The following is a 22,267-nucleotide window of genomic DNA, read 5'->3' on the forward strand; positions in this document are numbered from 1 at the left end:
TTGAGTGCCATATTTTGGAAGAAAGGTGGGGTACAAATCAAATAAGTAAATCAAATAAATAGTGACTGTAGTAGCTTGGTAGAAATTTACTACAATTTCATTCTTTTCTTTTTTTAGGAAGCACTGTAATGTGTTTCTGTGGCAGCCATGGATGCTGAACTGTCAGTTTCTTTAATTAGGTCAATGTGTTAAGGCTTTTTTTTTTTTAAATGAATTTGCGTGAGGAATGATCATGTTGAATGTGGCACTGCATTCAGAATGTGAAATAGCAGTATGGGCTAATCTCATAGGGCGAGTAAAATGAAATAACACATTAAAGGCACAGGCTGGCCTTTTCAGGCATTTGTGCATGTGGTCTTGTCAGTTTGAATAAACACATGCTTAAAAATATACTTTATACAGCTCCTAGTAATTTTACGGTGCTTAATAAGTTTTTTTTTTATGAGGAGTGTTATCTCCATCTCATTGGTGTGCACTTTCCGCATATCCATACTCACATTCACCACATCCATTGCTTCCTCCTTTCCCCCTTGCTGTGCAGCATTCATCAAGGGGTTTGCTTTTCCCAACCCAATAACTCCCCCTTTCCCCATAATAGTATCAGGTTCATCTACCTGCCCTGACATTTTTCCTTTCCCCCTCCTCCGTGCTGCAAAGCCTCTCTACCTTGGATCTCAAATAGCATGCTGCTGCCCTCTCTTCCTTTTCACTTAACTTCTGTTCTATACCTCTGGGGTCTTCAATGTGGTGCGCATAGTCACCTCTGTTGGTGTCCACTAGGCTTCCTGCCCCTCTTAATTTTATTTTTTTCTTAAGATTTTTTAATTTTTTTTTTTTACTGGGAAGCTGGTATGCTGCAAAGTGAAGGTGTGCTCTCCAGCACCATTTTTATTTGTGTTCAAAGGAGTATTTTTGTGTCTTGGAGCTCAGACTCTACCTCTGTCTTGTAGTCAGGTTCTTGCGTAAGTTACTTTTCTTTTGGTCTCATCAGTTTGCCTTCTGGGCAGCCATTTTGTGAGCATGCCCACAACACACTCTCAGACTTCCAAATGTGCCCACTGATCCAAAAAGCTTGGGGACGCCTGGTATACCCGATAGCTTGGGTCAATTACTTTGTGTTGAACCTTCTCTTGATTTTAATTATGTCAGTGTTTGAGTTGCATAGATGTCAAATTCAGGTGAATTTTTTTGACTATCTTCTTCAGATAGATAGTATAAGGTACTAGGGGTGTCAAACTGGGGACTTCAGCCATGGTACCCAGGCACCTTGCTAGAGAAGGGAACTGTTGGCCCTCTCTCTTCTGCGCAACAGTATCTCTACTGCATGTGGGGGAGAGCGTAGTATTGCCGCTACTAGCTTAGCAGGATCAGGTGAAATAACAAGCCTTTTGGGTTCTTTGTGGTCGTATAAAGCTGCTGACCTGACTCCTCAATCTGAACAACTCATTGCTCTGGTGTAGACCAAACTAGCATTGGACTGCCTTGCCTTCCTGTCTCCAGCTCGAGTCTAGACGAAGTGTCTTAACAGAAAGTGGCCTAATTGCAAATTCTGTGTGATGAAGTGCTAAGTGTGTTTGCCTGGGTCAGTCTCAGTCTGAAATTAAAAGTATTCTCACCAGTGTTCTGCAAACAGACCTTCTGGTGCAGTAAAATACTATTTTAGCTAGTGAATCTCTCCTATTCTTCTGGACCAAACCAGCGAAGAGTTTTTAGAACACAGGATGCCTTATGATGGGTCGAACTAGTTGTTAATCTAACCCAGTACTGTCTGTTCTGACTGGCAACGGCTCTCCAAGGTTTCAGGCAAAGGTCTTCCTATCACCTCCTACCTGGTCCTTTAAAGGGGAAATACCATGGCTTGAAGGTGTTCTGGGACCTTCTGCATTCAAAACATTTCTGGGTGGTTCTCCCCTCTGCGCAGTTTTTATGAGATCCTGTGGTATGCATGTCTTTGCAGATCAACTGAAGGAAGTCCTGCCATTGGTTTTAAAATATATTGTGAGAAGCAGCCACTCTGTGTTTACCGATAAAATGTAAAAGCGCGGCCTGTAACAATATGTTGCAGTGTGGAGTACTCCTGTTAAGTGTTCCAGTCAGTCAGCTTTGCCTGCCTCCAGGATACTCCATTCCCCCCTCCCTTGCACCAGAATTTCCATTCCCTCAACCCGCCACCACCAAAATCCATCAATGTTACGTGTCCATTCAGTATGCTCAGTCCTCATTAGGCTGTTTGTGGTTCTTCCCCCATTGGGGTTTTGGGTTTTTTCCTATTTTTTTTTAATGTACTTCTGCAAGCCTTGGGGTTCCTCCAAGCCTGCTGATAATGCTGTCTTGTGCATGGATGGCGCCGTTTTGACTACATAATCTACATTCCTTCTAAACTTTGGAAACAGAGGGAAGAAAGCAATAATGTTCTCATTGTTCTTCTGTGATTCAGTTTATTCAGCAGTGGCCACCAGCACAAAAATCTGTTCAAGATAAAGCAGAAGATGATGACAATTCTGATGGAATTAATCTAGACAAAGCAAAAGAGAGACTGCAGGAAGAGGACAAATTTGACAAAGAAGAATATAGGAAGAAAATTAAAGAAAAACACAGGGTAAGTCAAGCTTGATCCCATTTGTTGGAGTATTTGAGAAATGGTGTGAAATTCTGACATGTGCATAAGTGTGCATGATGTTTCAGTGTGCATGAGATTTTGCACATTGAAACATTTCAGTTAACTTCATGGCTTGTTTAAATCTTTATAGTGTTTGGAACATCGCTCCCTATGCTGCTGAGATGTTTGAAACAGGGCGATCAGGTGGGAAGGGGCAGGCAACATGGTTATTTCCCACACCTGCGTTGTCATTCCCTGAGGACAGGCAGCTCTAGCTGGCAAGTAACTACACTGCCAGTCTGTTGTGATCTTCTAGTTCCAAATGTTTACAGAGTGGTGTAGAAGTAAATATGCAGAAGTGGCAACCAAACCACTCATGATGGTTGGCTAACAACCAAGCTTTGATCATTAAGTGCTCAATCCTATCCAGATAGTCACCAGCCTTTGAAATTGGAGGCTGCTGACTATCCTGTGCAGGCTGGTTGGAGCCCAGAGGGGATCCTCTCCTCGGTGCCCCAGCTGCCCTGCATTTTTGCCTATATGGGCAATTTTGGGGAGGGGAGGGAAGGGGCCTGGAGACCCTATAGGAAGCAGTGTAAAGCAGTTCTCCAGCAAGAACTATGAGAACTGGAGAAGCCTGTATTAGTGAGGCCTTTGGCATACAACATTTTCTTTAAATGCCTACATTTTGCATAGATGTGATTGAGTACTATCAGAAATGGTAATGAATTATTCAAGAAAAGTCGTAAGTATAATATGATTGATTTCAGCTATAATGTAAAGTTTTAGTGCTGGTACTTTAAACTCCCTATTTGGCATTTAAGAAAAAAACCTTAAATTGTAGGCCATAAAAATGCAAAAATTGTTTCTGGACCATTTATTTGTCATAAACCAGAGCTGAAAGTTTGAGAACTTGACAGCAGACAATAGTTATAAATGCTACTCTATCTCATTACTGCCCATTGATCATTATTGTTATTTATAGCATTTATGTTAGTAGCAGCTAAAAACCTATATCAGGATTGCACCCTGTTCTTTATAGATATAAGAACAAAAAATTAATCTATTTTTCAGCGAACCTAAAGGAAAGTACTAAAGCTCTTTGGTGTCTCTGTGTATCATACATACGGGTTCTGCACTTGTGCAGAGCCTCCATCAGAACCTTCTAGAGCTGAGACTTTTAGGTGAGAAGTCCTCCATACCCGCCTCCTGCACATGCTTAGGGGTGGTGTTCCCACCTTCCCCCTCAGTTTCTCTTTGACTGCTGCAGTAACTGCATCATTGAGAGCCTTCGTCAACTAAATTGCTTATTTTCTGACGATTGAGCTGAGCTTATACTACTAGTAGTATCATTTTTTCTTCTTTTCTCTATTTTATCTTCCCTCTTTACAACATTTTAGCATTTTTTTCTTTGGTGTAGCATGTTACTGCCTCTGCGGTTTCTTTTCTCAACGGCCCATGGCCCTTTGGACCTTTTTCTGTAATGTGTGGACTGCGGGAGTAAGCTCCTGCCAACAGACGGTCACAGTCTCTGCCTGTTCTGGTTGGGTGAAGGGCATGTGGTAGAGTCATGTACACTACCAAGGATTTACTAAACAAGCACACCAGAAATGCTCTCCCACCTTCATGCAGTCTTATGTGAATGCACTTTACAAACAGCAGGCCCATAGAGCAGTCTAGATCATGTCCAATCCAGACTGGATCTAAGCTGTCTCTCACAATGGCTCTGATGTCATCGTCGGCCTTGGTACCATTCTTGTTAGTATTCTCCTGACCAATGGTTCCGACTGCACCATCAGTATTGCCATAATCAGTACCTACTCCTCTAGACCCACCACCAGCTCCAGGCTACTCTTTATGGAAAGAGTCTAAATCCAAACTCTCTTTAGCCACTGATTCTGCACCTGAGTTGAAGAAGAAAGAGAAATCAAAGATGGAGGATGGGGATGTACGGTGACCCACACCCATGACTTCATGGGGTGATGCTGCCATTCTCCAGCTACCCCCACTACTGCTCTTGCTTTCACTCATCTACGTCTTGCACCCCTCCCCCTCAGGTATCTCCAGTAGCTTTGATTCACATTGCTGGTTCTACATCAGAAGGGGAGATTAGGGATGCCTTGCCCCCCTCCTGCCATTACCCATCAAGAGCCACCTCGGGTCTCACCCTGTGTACTATAACCATGGTTGCTCACCAGACTCCAGAAGGGACTTGGCCAGCTTGTACTACTCAGGGCACTTTGACTAATTCTACTAGCAAAGAAGTGGATGGGGATCTTCCTGGCAAGAGCCTTACAACAGTCGGTATTCTTGCTCTCCATCCTGCACTTGGGACAGGATGACATTGAGGAGAGATTCTCCACTGAGACACTGTCCATGGTACTTCAAACCATACCCTCTCCAAGCTCGAGGGGTTCACCAGACTCCAAAAGGCTTCTGTGTCATGGACCAGCGGCCACACATGCCCCTGCTCCATCACAGCAACTCTATCCAGGCCTCCGATATCAGAACCAATAGTATCAGTGCCTTGGGCTCCCATGGTCTCAACCACCTCACTTCCAACTAGGCCTCTGGTACATGCAGTTCCTGGGGAATAACAAACTCCAGTTCCTGCCAATTGAACTATATCTATCCCTGGCTCATCTCCTGCTCCTCAAACAGCTCCCATCCCTCCAGCCACAGCTACTTCCACCAATGCAACTAGAATCAGATCCTCATGACTATAAGTTGGATTCATCTGAATCAGAATCTGCTCCTCCCATGGAATCATCACCAAGGACTCGGAGGTCAGTCACCACCATCGCCGATGGAGGATAATTGCCCTGTACATGGAACAGTTAATCTGTATGGCAACATCTTTAGGACTGGATGCCCATGAGTGGATACCCAGTCAATGATCCAGTAATTGATTTTGTCCATACTAAAACTACTGGACCTGTCACATTTCCTGTCCTTCTTTCCTTTCTCAGAGCAGAGCATTACCCTTCCTTCCTTCCTTCCTTCCTTCCTTCCTTCCTTCCTTCCTTCCTTCCTCCTTAAAGCCTCACTTGCCCCTGACCAACCAGGAAGGATGCCAACTAGATGTGATAGGATGCAAAAAGTATCCTACCATCGCACTGTTATTCCACATCGCAAACTACCAAGCTTGCATGGCCTGATACCAGTTATTTTTGTGGCAGAAGACAGCCTCTCTATTTGAATATCTGCCAGACGACAAGAAAGAAATTGCCTATCTCTTTAAGAGTGAAGCCATTGCCTTAGCCAACCAACAAACTAACATGGCTAAGCTCATAGCATATTGTGGGGCAAAGTCTGTGGTGGGGGTCATCACCCTGCCAAGATACATGTGGCTACAATCGATAGGCCTGACCAAAGAACCTCGATGTCAGGAGGTTTATTCCTTTAGCCCCACTTTACTTCTAAGCCCAAACATACACAGATGATAGGCTTTAGTTTACAGCTTTTAATCCATTACTTTACAGGATTACAGGGTCATACAAATGCAAATTCTCAGTGACTCTAAGTCTACAAAGGAATGCCTTCAGGGGATTCAAAAGGAAGTTACGAGTTGCCGGCTGTTTGAAGAGGGAGGTGGCCTGACTAGCCTAACTTAAGGAGGGGAGGTCTCTCTCTTCTCATGAGGCCTCTACATGCAGCTTTTCACGCAAGGCCAATCGGGTAGACTGTCTAAGTTCCGCCCCGGCCTTCTCTCTCTTTGCTCTACGCCTGCGTCTGGCGTCTATTAGGTCATACTCCCCAGACCCTGCCTCCTCCTGTTCGCTGCCTCTCGAGGGGTGTGTGTGAAGAGGGACCCTCATGCTCAGCCGTCTGGACGTTTGTAACTTGAGAAGCAGGCCTACACATATCTGGACTAGCTTGGGAAAACACCTCCCCCATGTCTAGCGGTTCATCTTCAGAATCTGAACTGCTATCCCATTCCCTGTGCTCAGAAACACCCCTGGCACTCGATCCTATATCTGCCCTTTGATAAATGGGATCTATTCAGCTCAGTGACAGATGATACTTTAGACCATGACTATAAGATAAAAACCTCAGTTTTATAAGATAAAAACCCCTGGCGGATGTGACACCCTTGTATTTATTCATTCATTCATTCATTCATTCATTCATTCATTCATTTCATTTCTGTACCGCCCAATAGCCGAAGCTCTCTTGTACATACCAGTGGATGTTGTACGGGTCTTAGAAGCAGCTAGAAAGCTCTGTACTCGCTGATCATATGCTCTAAAGTGGTGAGCATTCTAATGATATGCAAGTTCCATTCCTGCTCATGTCATCACCTGACCATGCTCTCTAGTTTCTCTTGAAACTTCATAAGATGGGACTTGCCTTGTCGTTACTGCGAGTCTATTTAGCTGTTGTGTCTGCATTCCACAGTCAGATTCAAGTGTTTTCAGTTTTTTCTCATTCAAGGGACTTAAGAATCTACCACCCCACCCTACCCCGGTTTCCAAGCCTATTCCTACCTGGATCCTCTCCGTCATTTTGATCGCTTTAACGTCCAACCAGTTTGAGCCTCTTTCCACATCTAACCTTCATCTTCTTACCTTTAAGATGCTCTTTCTTGTGGCCATAACCCCTGGACAAAGAGCAGGTGAGCTAGCTGCTCTCTGTTCTGCCCCTCCATTTACTGCCCTCCACAGAGACAAGATGGTGCTCAGACTGGATCTGACGTTTCTACTGAAGGTGGTTTCCTCTTTTCGTATCAACCAGAATGTTATCCTCCCTGTGTTTTTTCAGGATCTGACTACACCTTTGGAGTCCTGCCTTCACTCATTAGATGTACAGAGACCCCTAGCCTTCTACCTACACTGGATGGCTTCCTTCAGAAAGACCTCAAAACTATTTGGAGGTGGGGGGTAGGGAAGTAAGGTCTTCTTGGTTTTGACACAAAGACACTATGCTTGGGTCTCTAACACAATTAAACTGTGTTACGCCTTGGCTCAGCTTCTGGTACCATATTCAGTATCGGCCCACTCCACCAGGGTTGTTGCCTTTTCAAAAGGTGTTTCTCTCCAGGAATTATGCAGGGCTGTTGCATGATCCTGGCCCATGACATTTGTTAAACTCTACAGCCTTGATGTTCAAGCGCCAAAGGATGACCGAGCAGTGCTTTTCTCTGTACTGAGTTGACCACCTGTTTGTTCCCTCCTCCTCCTGATAAGTCAGCACATAAATATGTGGGATGCACAGAGATCATGAAGAAGAAGGACAGGTTGCTTACCTGTAACTAGTTCTTTGAGTGGCCATCTGTGCAGTCACATAAGCTTCCCTCCTACCCCACTACAGGTGTTTTTGGTATGTAATACACTTTCCTCTTGGTTTGGGGATTTCGCTGTAGCATCCTCAGAGAAACTGAGGGGAAAGGCAGGAGTGCCACCCCTAGGCATAAGGTGGCACTCCTGCCTGGTGGGGTGGGGAATGTTACATACATATAACTTCTGCAGCTGAGTCAGTATTATTGTCTTGCATAATCAGCCTACGTATGTCAGCTCTGATTTCTCATTGCATGTGATAGTGTCAGGAGCGCCCTAGCTGCCTCTTACAGTCCCCTCCAATAGCTAACTCAAGACACAGACGAAAAGGATTCTTTCCAAGGCTTTATTCCATTTACAGCTTAATGACTCTTTCAGATGCTAATCACCAGCGACTAAACAAGGAACTGCACTGGGGTAGTTAGCAGAGTAGCTTAAGCTCCAGGTAAGGCAGTTGATCCCCGTTTGAAGGAGAAGAGCGGGAAGACTCTGAACTTATGGGCTATGGAGAGGTCCTCCCTCTTACCCTTGGGTCCTCGGGATGCGACCGTTGTTTTAGCGCCAAGCAGGCAGAGCACCTTCTCTCGGCGCCCTCCATCTGTCGCCGCTCCCTGCGTCTGCACCGAGCGTCCAGCAAGGCCCCATCCCCCGCGCTCTTACTGCCAGGGTCACTATCTCTCCCAGGAATGTAGGCAGGAGGAATCTCTCCCTGCCGCTGTGCCTGTGAGAGAGGAGCGAGCTCCTCTCCCACAGGTTGTTGCTCTTCCTCAGAATCAGAACTGCTCTGGGGCTCTATGAGCTCAGTTTCCACCCTGACAGATAGATGCTGCCCACATTGGACTTGGGGCATAGTTGATAAGTTTTAACTCAAGCTAGTCTTCTGCTCTTGAACTGGAGAGTTGTGGTGTTCCAGCTCCCACCCCGTTTGGTTTTCACATAATCATCTTCATTGTCTGTGTGAAGTCCAATATATGGGTCTGCACCTATGCAGAGCCAGTTTCTTAATATTCTAGAGCATTCTGAAGTCTGGGAATTTGCACTCACCCCTCTCCTCCTGATAGGGCAATCGCTTGAGCGTACATGTCTTTGAACTACCATGTTAGCAGACATGAGTGGAACATTCTCTATGGAAGAATTATGGTTCTATACGCATTATTCATTTCTCTCCACTTCTCCTTTATTTGTTTAGTTATTTATTAGATTTATATCCCGCCTTTTTTCCTCTTGCAAGGGACCCAGGGTGGCTTACATGATCCACCTCCTCACAACAATCCTGTGTTAGGAGAATTGGCTCAAGTTCGAGTTCCACCTTGAAGCTTGGTCCACCTCATTCCCATTTCCGAATGTGAGCTTTTTGTTGTTGTTCTAATGGGAAAAGTGCACATTTGGGTGCATATTTTTTAAAGCTCGCACCCAAATGCATATTTTCTCCCCATTAACTTAAGTGTGAAAATGTGTCTTCTTTTCAAAATGTTCATGTTTAAAGTGCGCATTTTTCTAATGAATGCATTTTGTGAATCGAATCAGAAGCTCAGGAATATGCAAACTTTGCTCCAAGAATGCATTCATGGATGTAAATGAATGAAGCAAGTTCTGGTGAAAAACCAATCAAAACAAAATTCTTGTACATCCCTACATTCAACATAGTTTCATAATAATGCTTTAGGAGGGTGGGGGGAGAATTTCACATGAATTAGCTGTTCTTGGCAGCAAACCCATGTATGGGGTTGCATCTAGTTCTAGCCTGTGTTGCAGTCTAGTATTCTGGTATTGTCTGTTGCCAGTCTATGTGTAAGATAGTTCTAAAGAATCCACAAGAATGCTTAGCAAAATTCTCCTGTTCTCTTCATCTGCAGACTGCTTTGTCATGGGGGACTTAAACATTTATTTCCATGGGACTTAACTCTAACTTTCTTAGAACTGCAGTTACTATATGGCAATAAGTTCCTTGGACTTCTGTGAAACTTATTTCCAATATATGTGTAGGTTTTCTAAATAATTCACAAGGATGCTTAGCAAATTTGTCAAATTATAAACATGCAGGCAGCTGTTCTCCAAATACAATATTTCTGTTTGAAATAGAACTAAATTGTCAGATCTCTTTATGAAAACCACAGCATTATTCAAGAATCCTCAAAATGCAGTACAAGACCTACATTACTATTCTAAATCGAGAATCACTTAGAGATAACTTTTGTCAGTAGTCTTTGCCAATACTCTTTTATTACTGTTTATAGTTTCCTTCATTTCATGAAGGATAATAAATTCCATTGTATAAAAAACCCTCCTTCAATCCCATAATAATATTTCTAATAAGGTTGACACTTTTAAATGTGTTTTGCTTCTACTCACAAATTCTGTGCTTTAAAACCATTTTTTTCAGTGTAACTGTTTGCTGAAGCCGTTTTTAAAACCCAAAAATAAATGTGAAATTAATGCTAGTTTTACATTCATGCATTAGAAAAAATGTAAGGAGTCTGAAGGATTGACTGATAAACTGTTTAATAACTGGTTCTGGCAATTGAAGTACCAAAACTTAATTTTCAGAGTTCATGAATTTGTCAGTGAGCTGGCTCATTGATTTATAATATTTCTATCAGTTATTTCACACTTCTTCATTAACATTTGTCCTTGAAATTGAATTGCTTTACTTCCATTTTCAGAGTTTTAAAATATTAAAACTGATTTTGCTGGCTATTTCAAAATGAAAACAAGACAAATGATTTTGCTACTCTATTCTCATATTCCTTACACTTGGAAAATTTGCTATCCATACCCCAGTGACGAGTGTAGGCCTAAGATACTTTGGTCAAACAAATATTTGAGATATCAAAATGCTTAGTATTAAGACAGAAGTTATACCCTATGGAAGGCATTGAAATCTGAGCTGTAGACACCATTCAAATTGACCAAAAACTGTAGATGCCACCTTTCCAGGTTTGAAACCTAGGTTTATAGAGTTAGATGACTATGCTACCAAGCTCTGAATCCACAGGTGAGGACAACTAATGACTCTTTAGCCCTGTTCAGGTGTTCTCTAAGTGTTTAAACACGTGAGGAGGAGTAACTCTCCAGCCTCACCTCCCTCCACTGTCACTCTCATCATGCTGAACTCATGGAGGGCAACTTTGTGAAGAGGAGAGCCTCCTGTATCCATGGGGGCTCTCCATGTGATGTTCCACCCTGAGCAGGGGAAGGGGGCAGGCCTATAACTGTGTCCTGTGACCTACTAATCTCCCCTGGCTTCAAACTGTATGGACTGCAAAGCAATGTGCTGGTTAGGGAAGTCTGCCCCCAGTGGCTGAAGATGTACTGCTGGCTTCAACCACATGGACACATTTAAAATAATTAAAATTAATTAATGCATTTTAAAAAGAATATAGCCCTGAAGTGCACACTCCTATGGTTCCTTTAGTATGCATTCCAAGTTTCAGATGTCTAGGTTTCATAGTCTTGGAGGTATGGGGGTGAAAGACAGATAGATGGACAGGTGGACAACAAATATCCTCTTTTATTATTATACAAGTGCACAAGTCTGACTATCTCACTTGGCAGTGTGGGAAACAAAATTGAAAAGGTCCAATGCAGAGATAGGAGAAAAAAAGGAAAATGGCACTTCCTTGTAAATCTGAAGCCTTGAAGTACTTAACCTTGAAAGAAGAGTTAATAGACTTGATAGAGGTGCTTAAAATTATGAAGAGCATAATAAAATACAGATCGATCTTGCTTTCTGCACTTTTGTGGCATTCAAACAAGAGCTTGCTGAAAGTTAATGGGAAGTACCTTGTATCAAATAAAGGGCAGAACTGTTTTATCCAGCAAGTCGCTATCTACGGAGGTGGAGCTCTAATAATAGGCAATTGCAACTTCATAAAACACTCCTACTATGCTTGCCAGCCATAGAATTGATTTAAAAGATGAATAATAACACTTAATGTTTATATGGCACCTTTTGAGCACTCAAAGTATTTTATACAATTATCTCATTAATCCTTGCAACAATCTTGCAAAGTAGGCCCATATGATTTCCTCTCTATTGCAGATGGAAAGAGGGAGCTGAGGCTGAGATATGATGGTGGAGGCAAGATTTGAATTGGGGATTTTGTGTTTCTTAGTTCAGGTTTAGGCCAGGGTGGACAACTTTTAGGCCAAAATATCTGGACGGTCACATCTCCCATCATCCCTCCTCATTGCCTATGCTGGCTAGGGGAGTGGGAGCTTCCTCCTTCCCATCCATTTTCATCCAGAAATTCCATACACACACCCCATGGGAGTATGGAATTTGGGGCTGATAATGGGGAAGGGTGGACCTCAAACCTTCCTCTTTCAAAGCACCATGGTCCTCAACTGAATTGGGGCTGTGTGTGCTTGCAGAATAGCAGGGGAGATAATCACCAATACATCAACCCTATGTGTATGTCTCTTGCACCAGACTCTGGTGGGTTGACTTTGTGTTTCTATTAAAAAACAATAACCCCAGAGTAGATCCCACAAACCTGAAGACTGCCCACCCCTGCTCTACTCAAAGAAAAAATTGGGTAGCATTTGAAGTTTCCCTGTTTATTACACGTTAGTTCTTTGAATTTGTTCATCAAGCATTTTTTCTGGAAGATTATCAGATAATTCAAGGCATTTGCACTTGATATATCTTAAGCCTTTGACTGATCCAGATATAAAATCAAATTGGATTAATTAAAAACACAATTTTTAAATGTTTAACAAGAGCTTGGAAAATTATTCTATGTTTTTAAATATTTGGTGCATGCCCATAATATTATACCGTGATGTGTGGATAGATTTTATTTATTTACTATTTATATACTGCCTTATCTGCTAAAAAAAAAAAAAGCCATGAAGGCGGTGTACAACAATTTAAAACAATAAAACCTTGGAACAATTAAAAAATAACAACAGTAAAAACTACACATTTTGGCAATGGAGCACTTTTGGGCTTGAAAGAGAGAACCTATAAATGTTTGTCCCGGGGGTATGGAATAGCCCTATGATAAAGGGGGAGTGGGGAAATTTGATCAAAAAAGATGGCATAAGAGATGCTAAAGAGTGCCTTTTAAATTGCCACTATTTTAGGTTGCAGTTCTTTCCACACTTGTCTGGGAGTAGGCCCCATGAAACATAGCAGGACTTACCTCTGAGCAAACATGCATAGGACTGCATTTTTAGGTGCATCCAACACTCTCCATCCCTCAAAGCAGCAAGCTCCTATCCTATATTAATCCTCCTTTTCCCTGCCAGTAATACATTGTCACTGCATCTTGTGGAGAAACAAATGTGCTCAGTGTTAGAGCACATGCTTTGCGTACAAAAGGTCCCAAGTTCAATTTCTGGTATTTCCAGGTAGGTCTGGGAAAGACCCTTCTCTGAGGTGCTGGAGATGTGAGAAACAACAAAGCAAAACTAATCCTTAACAAAATATACCATCAACAAAAGCCAACGTTAAGGAAAAAAAAATATATCTGTGCAGGATTCTTTAATACAAATTAATACAAACTGTGTTATAACAGCATAGCAGTTACAAATATACTAAAAGAAAAAAGTAAAAACCTTAATATGTAAAATCTGTTAATTATAACCAAACAGTTATAATTTTTATTACATATTAAGGTTTTACATTTTTTTTTACATATTAAGGTTTTACATATTAAGGTTTCATATTTGCTACTGCTGTACTGTTAAAAGACGATTTGCATTAATTTGTATTAAACAACCCTGCTTAAAGAGGTATACATTTGGCTTTTGTTGAGCCTCTGGAGCACCTAAGGGAGGGAGTAAGGGTGCACCACGACTGCCTGTAGAAATCCCAGAAAACATCACCATTACTCAATAAGCACTGGGTAAGGGAGAGGTTCAGAGATGGGAAGCAATATTAACTGGGCTCTCCCAGGGCTTCGAGGAGGATAACTGTTCATTGTTCTGTAAACTGATAAACAAAATACATAGATGGCCTTTTGAACGTTGCATAAAATGTGTCTCCAGTTTTGATCCAGCCTAAAACCCTTGGTTTTAAGTATTCCAAATTTTGGAAACCCATGTAGACAAATACAAAACTTCTTCCATTTTTAAGAGCCGCTCAGGCATATATAATTTCAGTGAAACAGGGAAAATAAGCCAAAACGAGAATCACATAAAATCAGGGAAAGACACATGACTCTTGCATATTAACCAGCCTTGCTTTAGCTAATGGGTACAAAATGGCAAGAGCGCAACTTTCAGACTGCTGTTCAGTATTGCAGTAAATAACCTCCCTCAAAATTGTGAAGATGTCCTCTTTCTGAACAATGCAAAGACAGATATAATTTCCATCTCCTCATGCACATATCCATAATGTTGCTTGCAATACTTTCATCCACTTACTTTGGGTATATTTTTCCCACTTTTTTTGTAGTGGCTCAGATGTGACATGTTGGCAGGCATATTAAAATACTTAGGAAGTACAGTATATCTTCAAAGTATTGACTGTCAAGCAGCTGTAGGATTGCCTGTACCCCACTTGCCTGTAGACTTTTGATATTATAATAAATGTCCCAACCTACTGCAGTCTTTCTGTGAATAAAATCTAATAATACTTTTTGTTTAGAAGGAGACTTTGACCATTCCCCCTATATTTTCCCCACTTTTATGGCAAGAAAATTAAACACATTTGAAAAGTAATACTGTTTCTCCCCCCCCCACACACACACACACACACCTTATTTCAAATAAACCTTGGTAGAATCTCTCTCCCTCTCCCTTCCCCCCTTAAATAGCAGGTACAATCTGACAAATATCCTCAGGCAAATAGTAAGGTCATGTATTAATTATGATTAGAAAATTACGTTTCCCTCTCTTCAAATAGAGAAAATTTGCTATGTGCATACAAAAGAACATTTATTTTAAAAAATGCAGTGGATGGGTGATTAATTTTGAGGAGCGAACATCCACCGTCGTATTGCCAATTTGCCCTTAGGCTCCAACTTTTACATATAATGGAATAAGTTCTGCAAGTCAGTCCCCATGTGAGTTGATACAGAACCAGTTATGTAATATGTGAAGCTCATTCTAGAGAATGTTGCAGCTGAAATGGTCAGCCAAAGCAATGCAGAATGTTGCACAGAATAGAGGATGAGCATGGAAGCAATAGTTTGAGTGTATTCAATCGGAATGCCCAGTGTTAACTTCCACTTTGAATCTCCTCCAAACCCACCTCCAGTTGGCACTGCCACAGTTTCACCTATGCAGCATCTCGACTGTTTTCTCCTCACATTTGTCTTGTTGGTCTTACATGGCTCCTGCTCAGGTTTACAGTCTGTGTCACACTCATGTTCTGTAAAGTACCCTACCAACTCTTCCCCCTAAGGCAATGGTTCCTAGCCTTAGGTCTCCTGATGTTATTGTGCTATCATCCCCAACTAGCATGGTCAGTGGAGATGGGAGGTGCAGCCCAATAACATTGGGGGACCCAAGGTTAGGAACCACTTCTCCAAGGAAATTCTTAGTAGTGCTATTTGGCTGGGTTTTCCTCATTTTGAACAAAGTGGTTTCTTATTTATTTAATTTATTTATTAATTAAATTTATTAATTGCCCATCTGGCTGGTCACCCAGCCACTCTGGGCGACATACAACAACAAAACAGTTAAAACAATAAAATTCTACATTAAAAAACATCATAAAAAGTACCCTAACCCACCCCAAATGCCTGCCTGAACAACCATGTTTTTAATGCGCGGCGGAAGCTCATTAAAGAGGAGACATGGCGGAGTTCCCTAGGGAGGGAGTTCCACAGAGTGAGGGCCACCACAGGGAAGGCCCTCTCCCTTGTCCTCGCCAGCGTAGCTGTCCTGGCTGATGGGACAGAGAGAAGGCCATCCGAGGCTGATCTTGTTAAGCGGCCTGTCTGGTGTTGCTGGAGGCGCTCCTTAAGATAGGCTGGGTCGGAACCATATAGGGTTTTAAAGGTGAAAACCAACACCTTGAATTTGGCCTGGAAAACAACTGGTAACCAGTGCAACTCCTTCAGCACTGGAGTGATGTGATCTTGCTGGCAGCTGCCTGTAATCAGGCGAGCTGCCGCATTCTGTACCAGCTGCAGCGTCCGCACTGTCTTTAAGGTAACCCCACATAGAGCACATTACAGTAGTCTAAACGAGAGGAGACCAGGGCATGTACTACCGATCGGAGCAGATGGTCGGGAAGGTAGGGGCATAGCCGCTGGATCAGATGGAGTTGGTACAGCGCTGTCCAGCTCACAGCTGACACCTGAGCCTCCATGGACAGCTGGGAGTCTAAAATGACCCCCAGGCTGCGGACCTGGTCTTTCAAGGGTGGCCATACCCCATTCAATACCAGGTCAACATCCCCCAACCTCCTCTTGTCTCCCACCAAAAGTACCTCGGTCTTGTCAGAGTTCAGCTTCAGTTTATTCCTCCCCATCCAGCCACTCACCGTCTCCAGACTTTTGGACAGGGATTCTACGGCCAACCTTGGTGAAGATTTGAATGAGATCCGCATATTGATGACACTGCACCCCAAACCTCCTGATGATAGCCCCCAGCGGCTTCACATAGATGTTAAATAGCATCGGGGAGAGGATGGAACCTTGTGGCACCCCACAAGTGAGTGGCCACGGGTCCGAAACCTCCTCACCCAGTGCTACCCTCTGGTACCTGCTGGAGAGGAAGGACCGGAACCACCGCAATACGGTATCTCCAATGCCCAAGCCCTCCAGGCGGTCCAGGAGGATACCGTGGTCAACGATATCAAAAGCTACTGAGAGGTCAAGGAGAACAAGGAAGGAACATTCGCCCCCTATCTTCTCTGTATTGATGGGAAGGAAACAACGTCTTGCCTTGGTAGCTTATTAGTTGTCTGAGCAGTAGCAAATGACTAGTCTGATATCAAATTGCTGTCACCTCTTATAGAGTCTCTGTTAGTTGCAATGCTGCTGCCATTATTACTTCAAGATGCTGCTGCCATATATTATGCACCCAGGCTGTTGGAATGTATGGATGTAGACTGTGATGGAGACGGAGAGATTGGTGCAAGTTGTAGTGGGTAGAGGGTATGTTGCAAGTGGGGTGTCTTCACAAGGAGAAGGGAGATCTTTTGAGAATGAGCAGTGCTTGCAGAGATGGTCTCTCAAACCAACCTGTGTTACAGAAGTGGCATTTCATTTGTTGTTGATTATTGTTTTTATTTATTCGTAGTACTTACATACTACTTAATATCATAAAATCTCTCAGTGATTTACGCTAAAATGCATATGGCATACAGTAAAAACAATATAATGTAATAATAATAATTGAAAACATAACAGCAGTAAAACAGAGTGTCATACAATATAATGACGGAGGGGTGTGTGGGGGGAATGGTAGAATTAGAATTACATTCTGAAAATGTGGAAGGATATAAAGTTTAAACAACTTGCTAGGAAATTGTATTTATAAAATTTGCTGTTCACATTGTGATATTGATACAATACTTACAATGTGCATAGAATGTCCAAAATATGAATTACTTACCAGGACTATTTTCTTTGGGGGTTTTCTGTTGGAAATGTACAATACAACCAAAACATATCCTCCATATGAGAAGACATTAACATGTTTAGCAGCATTACAGAATAACATAACAGTGCATCCCTTAAAACACGATAGTTCTGTTTTTCAAGTCTACAAGTCATTTGATTTAATCACCAATTCCTTCCATGCAAATGGTTTATGGTGTAGCAAAAGCAAATGATAACGTCTCACATTCTTAGTGTGAAATATGGCCATACAACCTCCAAGAAAGCACTGCCTCTTGAATAACTTATAGCAGTTCAACAAAATCTGGAGATCTGAGTGATATCAAACCTTGTGAAAGTTTGTAGATAAAAGCCTAGTCATAAAATATATGAGCTACCTGCTGAAGTAGATTTAACCCAAATGGTTTGATTATGATTTGCGTGTTCCTTCATTGTGACTCTACGTTGCCCCCCCCCCCCCCCCCCGGTTTCTGGCACAATGCAGCTCTAATTTTAGTTAGGAGCTTCTGCCTACTTCCATCACACAAAATGCAGGGTCCTTTGCTTAAAGTCCAATCTTGCTGAGATGTATTTCACGGAAGCTTTCTTGAATCAGGGATCTCATCAAAACAGTTCTTATTTTCTGTCTCAAACTGTTACTTATCCTTTACCTTTTCTCCCACAATGTAAAATTACATTGTTTTATTTGAACAGGGACCTGGTGACAACGTTTTTCCTTGCACGAATCTTCCTCTGAAATTTTACATGCTGGTTTCTTCAAAAAGCCACCTTCTCCTTTACAGACACAGACACAAAACCTGTCTCATCCTTTTCTGTTCCCCAATCTCTCCCTACTCCCTATAAATTATTCCATATATTAGCTTGCCTTCTGTCCTCCCGTCTAATGCATTGCCCTGGTTCTGCATATGTTGCCACCATTGGTACATGAAATGCAGTTCTACTCCCCCATCCCTGCACACTTTTTGTTTTCCCACCCGCCATCTTCTCTGACAAGTATTGCATCTCTATGGGTAAAATGTACCAGGTGCTTTCTGCTCTATAACCTCTACTCAGTTCAGAGGGCCTTGCACCTGATTCCCATGCAAGCCCCTGTAAAATGAGCAGAGCTCGCACAGCCATGGTGCCTGGTGATTTGCACCCTGACTTTTCTGTTTAGCTCAGTTATACTTGATGTGACGAGTGAGACAAACGAGTGTCACCAAAATAGCGCAGGGTTATTTTGTTACCCTGCACTCAGAAGAATCTTTCCTCTGTTGAATTTTTCATGTTGTCCTCTTTCAAATCTGTTTTCATCTTGTTCTGGTTTGTCAGCTGTCTGAGACTTTTCTCTCTCCCTTTGCCCGTTCCTCCCAGGTCACTTAATGTAGCTTTACTTTCGCCTGCTCCTTTTTCAAAGGTAGCAGTTTAAAGGGAGCAGGTAGTTTTTCACCAAAATGGTCCATTGACATGGGTTGACAGGCTACAGCAAAGCAGGTCACAACAGAGTGGTTTGGAAATTGGATCGGAGGAGGTAGAAAATTGGCTACTGGCTTATTGGATCAAGGTGCTTATATGAAATGCACAAGAATTGAACAAGTCACAGTTGGGTTGCTGGGGTGGCAAGCAATGGCCTATATACATTGGCGGAGAGACAGGGCAGAGGAATGGGTTGCCATATCATCTCTGTTTTATCTGAAGTAGCCTGTGGCTTGTGCCTGCTGTTTGTTCTGGGATTTAAAATTTCCTCTTCCCATTGTGCTACTGAAATAAATGGACTCTTCATAGAATAAATCATATGAATTTGCTTGGCAGTATATGTCTGCATGCATGCATGTGTCCAACTTAATGTTAGGCTGGGGGAGCCTTTGGGGGGCGGCAGTTTCCAGAGGAACCACTGTGTTACTCTATTATAACAAACGCAATAAAGAATCTTGTGGCACCTTAAAGACTAACGTATTTATTCTAGCATAAGCTTTCACAGACAGTGTCCAAGGGAATACTTTTGTTAGTCTTTAAGGCACCAGAAGAGTCTTTGTATATTTGGTGTTACAGTGGTCTTCTTTGAGTTCCACAGCACTGGTACAAGTGGGCTTCTCTGGCCCACGATGGGCAGCATCCCTTAGATTTTTCATGTGGCTCAGTAATGGCAAAACATGGAATGCATCCTGCTAGGACTGCAGCAGTGCTAATCAGTTTGCGCCTCTACAGCTAAAAAACAGGCTAATAGGAGGGTGTTGGAAATCCTTGTCGTCAGTTCTGGTTTGGCAGTATATGTTGAAAGTAACTGTGAAAATCTCATCTCTGCCCTCTTGCCCCTCTAATTTATTAATATAATAAACCTTGATGCATATAAACCAGTTCCATCTTCTGAATGATACTTCTTGAGGGGGGCTTTTCATCATCATATTAATCACTTGATCAGCTGCATGTGTGAAAAGGCCATTACAGCTCAAAATACCACAGGCAGAGCTTTGGTTACCAAAAGAAAAGTTCGCATTGGGACAGGAGAGTCATGTTAAAATCTATGCATTTTAGCTTTGCTCAGTTCCTTGTTTTCCCAAACAACTTTGTTTTCTCCCATTTCCACATCTGTTTGCAATTTTCTTTCAAAAAGTCCACACGAAAATTCCTGCACATTTCTGTGCACGTTTCTCGTAATATATTCATTTAAGAATGCAATTTCCCCTAATATGTGTGTGTTTGGCTAACAGTGTTCCTTAATATAATGTGTGATTTATGTATTTTCACTGATATATGCAATTTCGATTGGTAAAGTTCTCACACACAAATATCGAAGCATAAGCGTGTTTCTATTCGGGATGTGCGAATTGGGTACATTTGCATTAAAATGTGAACCCAACTCATTTCTCCCCCGTCCCCAGTTAAAGTACATTATTTGTACCATATGCCCATTCTGGAAATGATGAGGTGTTCATTGTTGGAGCTCAGAGATATACCAGATAGCTATGGACTGTGCCTGATGGTGGGTGGCTCCGTGGCTGATAATGCAGAAGAGCTGCAGTGTTTGGGACAGATGAGATGTTAATTAGGTGAATATACCAAAGGCAATAAAAACTGTGTTACCAGGAGGAACCGGATGCTAATAAAGCCTCATCCTGGCTTAATCAACACAGTATACCTTTTATGCAAAACACAGGTAATTTTGCAGTTCTATAGTGACTGTTTTCCAGAGATGGCATTTTAAAAAGTGGCTGTGTAATGAGCTTCCCATGATGCATAATGTTGGAACCACTATAAAGCAACTTGGTACTACAACCTGGCCCAAAGGAAAAGGCTGGATAGGAGTTCAAAGACATGGATATAAAGAGTAACCCACTCTCTGCATTTGTAGGCCTTTCAGACCCATCAGAGCCCTGTGGAAAGTCACAGTGGTTTGCTGGCTTTCGATGATGATAATAAGGGGCAAGAAAGAAAGCTTCCCTGGCAAGCAAGATACTGGCTATTATATAATCTCACTTGTGAATAAGCCTTGGTACAATTAAGATCGAATTGGGACTCCATTCAGTCATGTATTCATTATTTTACACTTGAAAGCTAATGGTAAGGGGCAAGCAGATACCAGGAAGGTTCTTGGCAGAATTATCAGATTTGCTTTTTATCTTTTAAAAAATGTCTCTTTGTCTTCTTTTTTTTAAAGTTTAGCTTCATGTATATAATTTGTCACTTACAGGAAAAAAGGCTGAAAGAAAAGGCAGCTAGGAGGGAAGCAAGAAGAAGAAATGCAAAGGTAAGGCTTTTTATTCTTTCACTGAAACTGTTTGTGGTTCTGAAAATGAGGCTTGAACAAACCAATTTTGATGACATGTTTTTTTTTCCTTAATGTTACCGAATACTACCAGATAGCCTCGAACCTTTTGCTTTTCTTATTCTATACCTCTACATATTGTGAAATGGAGGAGGAAACTGTCTATTTTCGGAGTCTAAATAGGCTGTATCTGTCCTGGAAAAGATATCCTTGTCAGAAGCTCGCTTGAAGATGTCAGCTTAGTGTTCTGCAGCAGTGAAGATGGGAAATTCAGAGCTGGGATTGGCTAGAAAAGGGACTGAAAGAAAAACAGATATCATAGCACCAGTATACAAATTTGCAGTGGGCTAGTATAGATGTAATACTTCCGATCTCTTAACTATACTTAGAGTGGATCATGAAATCAGGACTAGGCTACAGAATCACATAATTCCTTTAGTATGGGTACCTCCCATCACCCCCAGTCTTAAACATATTTAGGGAGCAGTCCTATGCTAGATAGCTTTTAGAGGGCCATAGGATTTTTCAGTTTCAGGGACCCAAGCTTGGAGCCAGCTCTCTGAGCTCGGTTCCCAGAATTCTGACCCCCCAAAAGGGGGCATTCCTGGGGGTGATGAGGGAACTGCGGATGTGCCAATATGACGCTTCCTGTGCACCGTCTAGCTCTCCTCCCTCCGCTCCAATGTGCCCATCCGTGCTCCACGCACCCTGCATTGGATAGTTGACCGCCCCCATGTTTGGAGGCGATCTATAGGATTGCGCCCTCGAGTGCTGACCATACTTAACACTTAACCATACTCAAGTGCATCAATATTAAGTACAGTAAATGAGGGGTGGCCACCTAAGAATGATTTCAAAGCTAGGTTTGGAGCTGGTTAGCAAAGCCTGGTTAAGAGAGAACCAGATTATTTTTTTTTTAAATTTTATTTATTAAATGTATTAATCGCCCATCTGGCCAGTCACCCAGCCACTCTGGGCGATGTACAACAATAGAACAGTTAAAACAATAAAATTCTACATTAAAAACATCATATTTCTAAAAATACCCTAACCCACCCTAAATGCCTGCTTGAACAACCATGTTTTTAATGTGTGGTGGAAGCTTATTAAAGAGGGGGCATGGCGG

The 22,267-nt window shown here is 42.3% G+C and overlaps 1 protein-coding gene across 5 annotated transcripts in view; it reads left to right on the forward strand.

Moving 5' to 3' along the window:
* DDX10 (DEAD-box helicase 10) overlaps positions 1-22,267 on the forward strand; it is a 269,050-nt gene that overhangs the window by 150,592 nt on the left and 96,191 nt on the right. For all 5 annotated transcript variants that reach the window (XM_084842749.1, XM_084842752.1, XM_084842748.1 and 2 more), the window contains 2 exons: positions 2,438-2,599; positions 21,067-21,123. In XM_084842749.1, the coding sequence (XP_084698875.1) occupies positions 2,438-2,599; positions 21,067-21,123 (219 nt within the window). The remainder of the gene's footprint in view (positions 1-2,437; positions 2,600-21,066; positions 21,124-22,267) is intronic.

The sequence above is a fragment of the Heloderma suspectum genome, chromosome 3 (genome assembly GCF_057233095.1).
Source record: "Heloderma suspectum isolate Gila_16-S chromosome 3, 16-S_ref, whole genome shotgun sequence".
Classification (NCBI taxonomy): Eukaryota; Metazoa; Chordata; class Lepidosauria; order Squamata; family Helodermatidae; genus Heloderma; species Heloderma suspectum.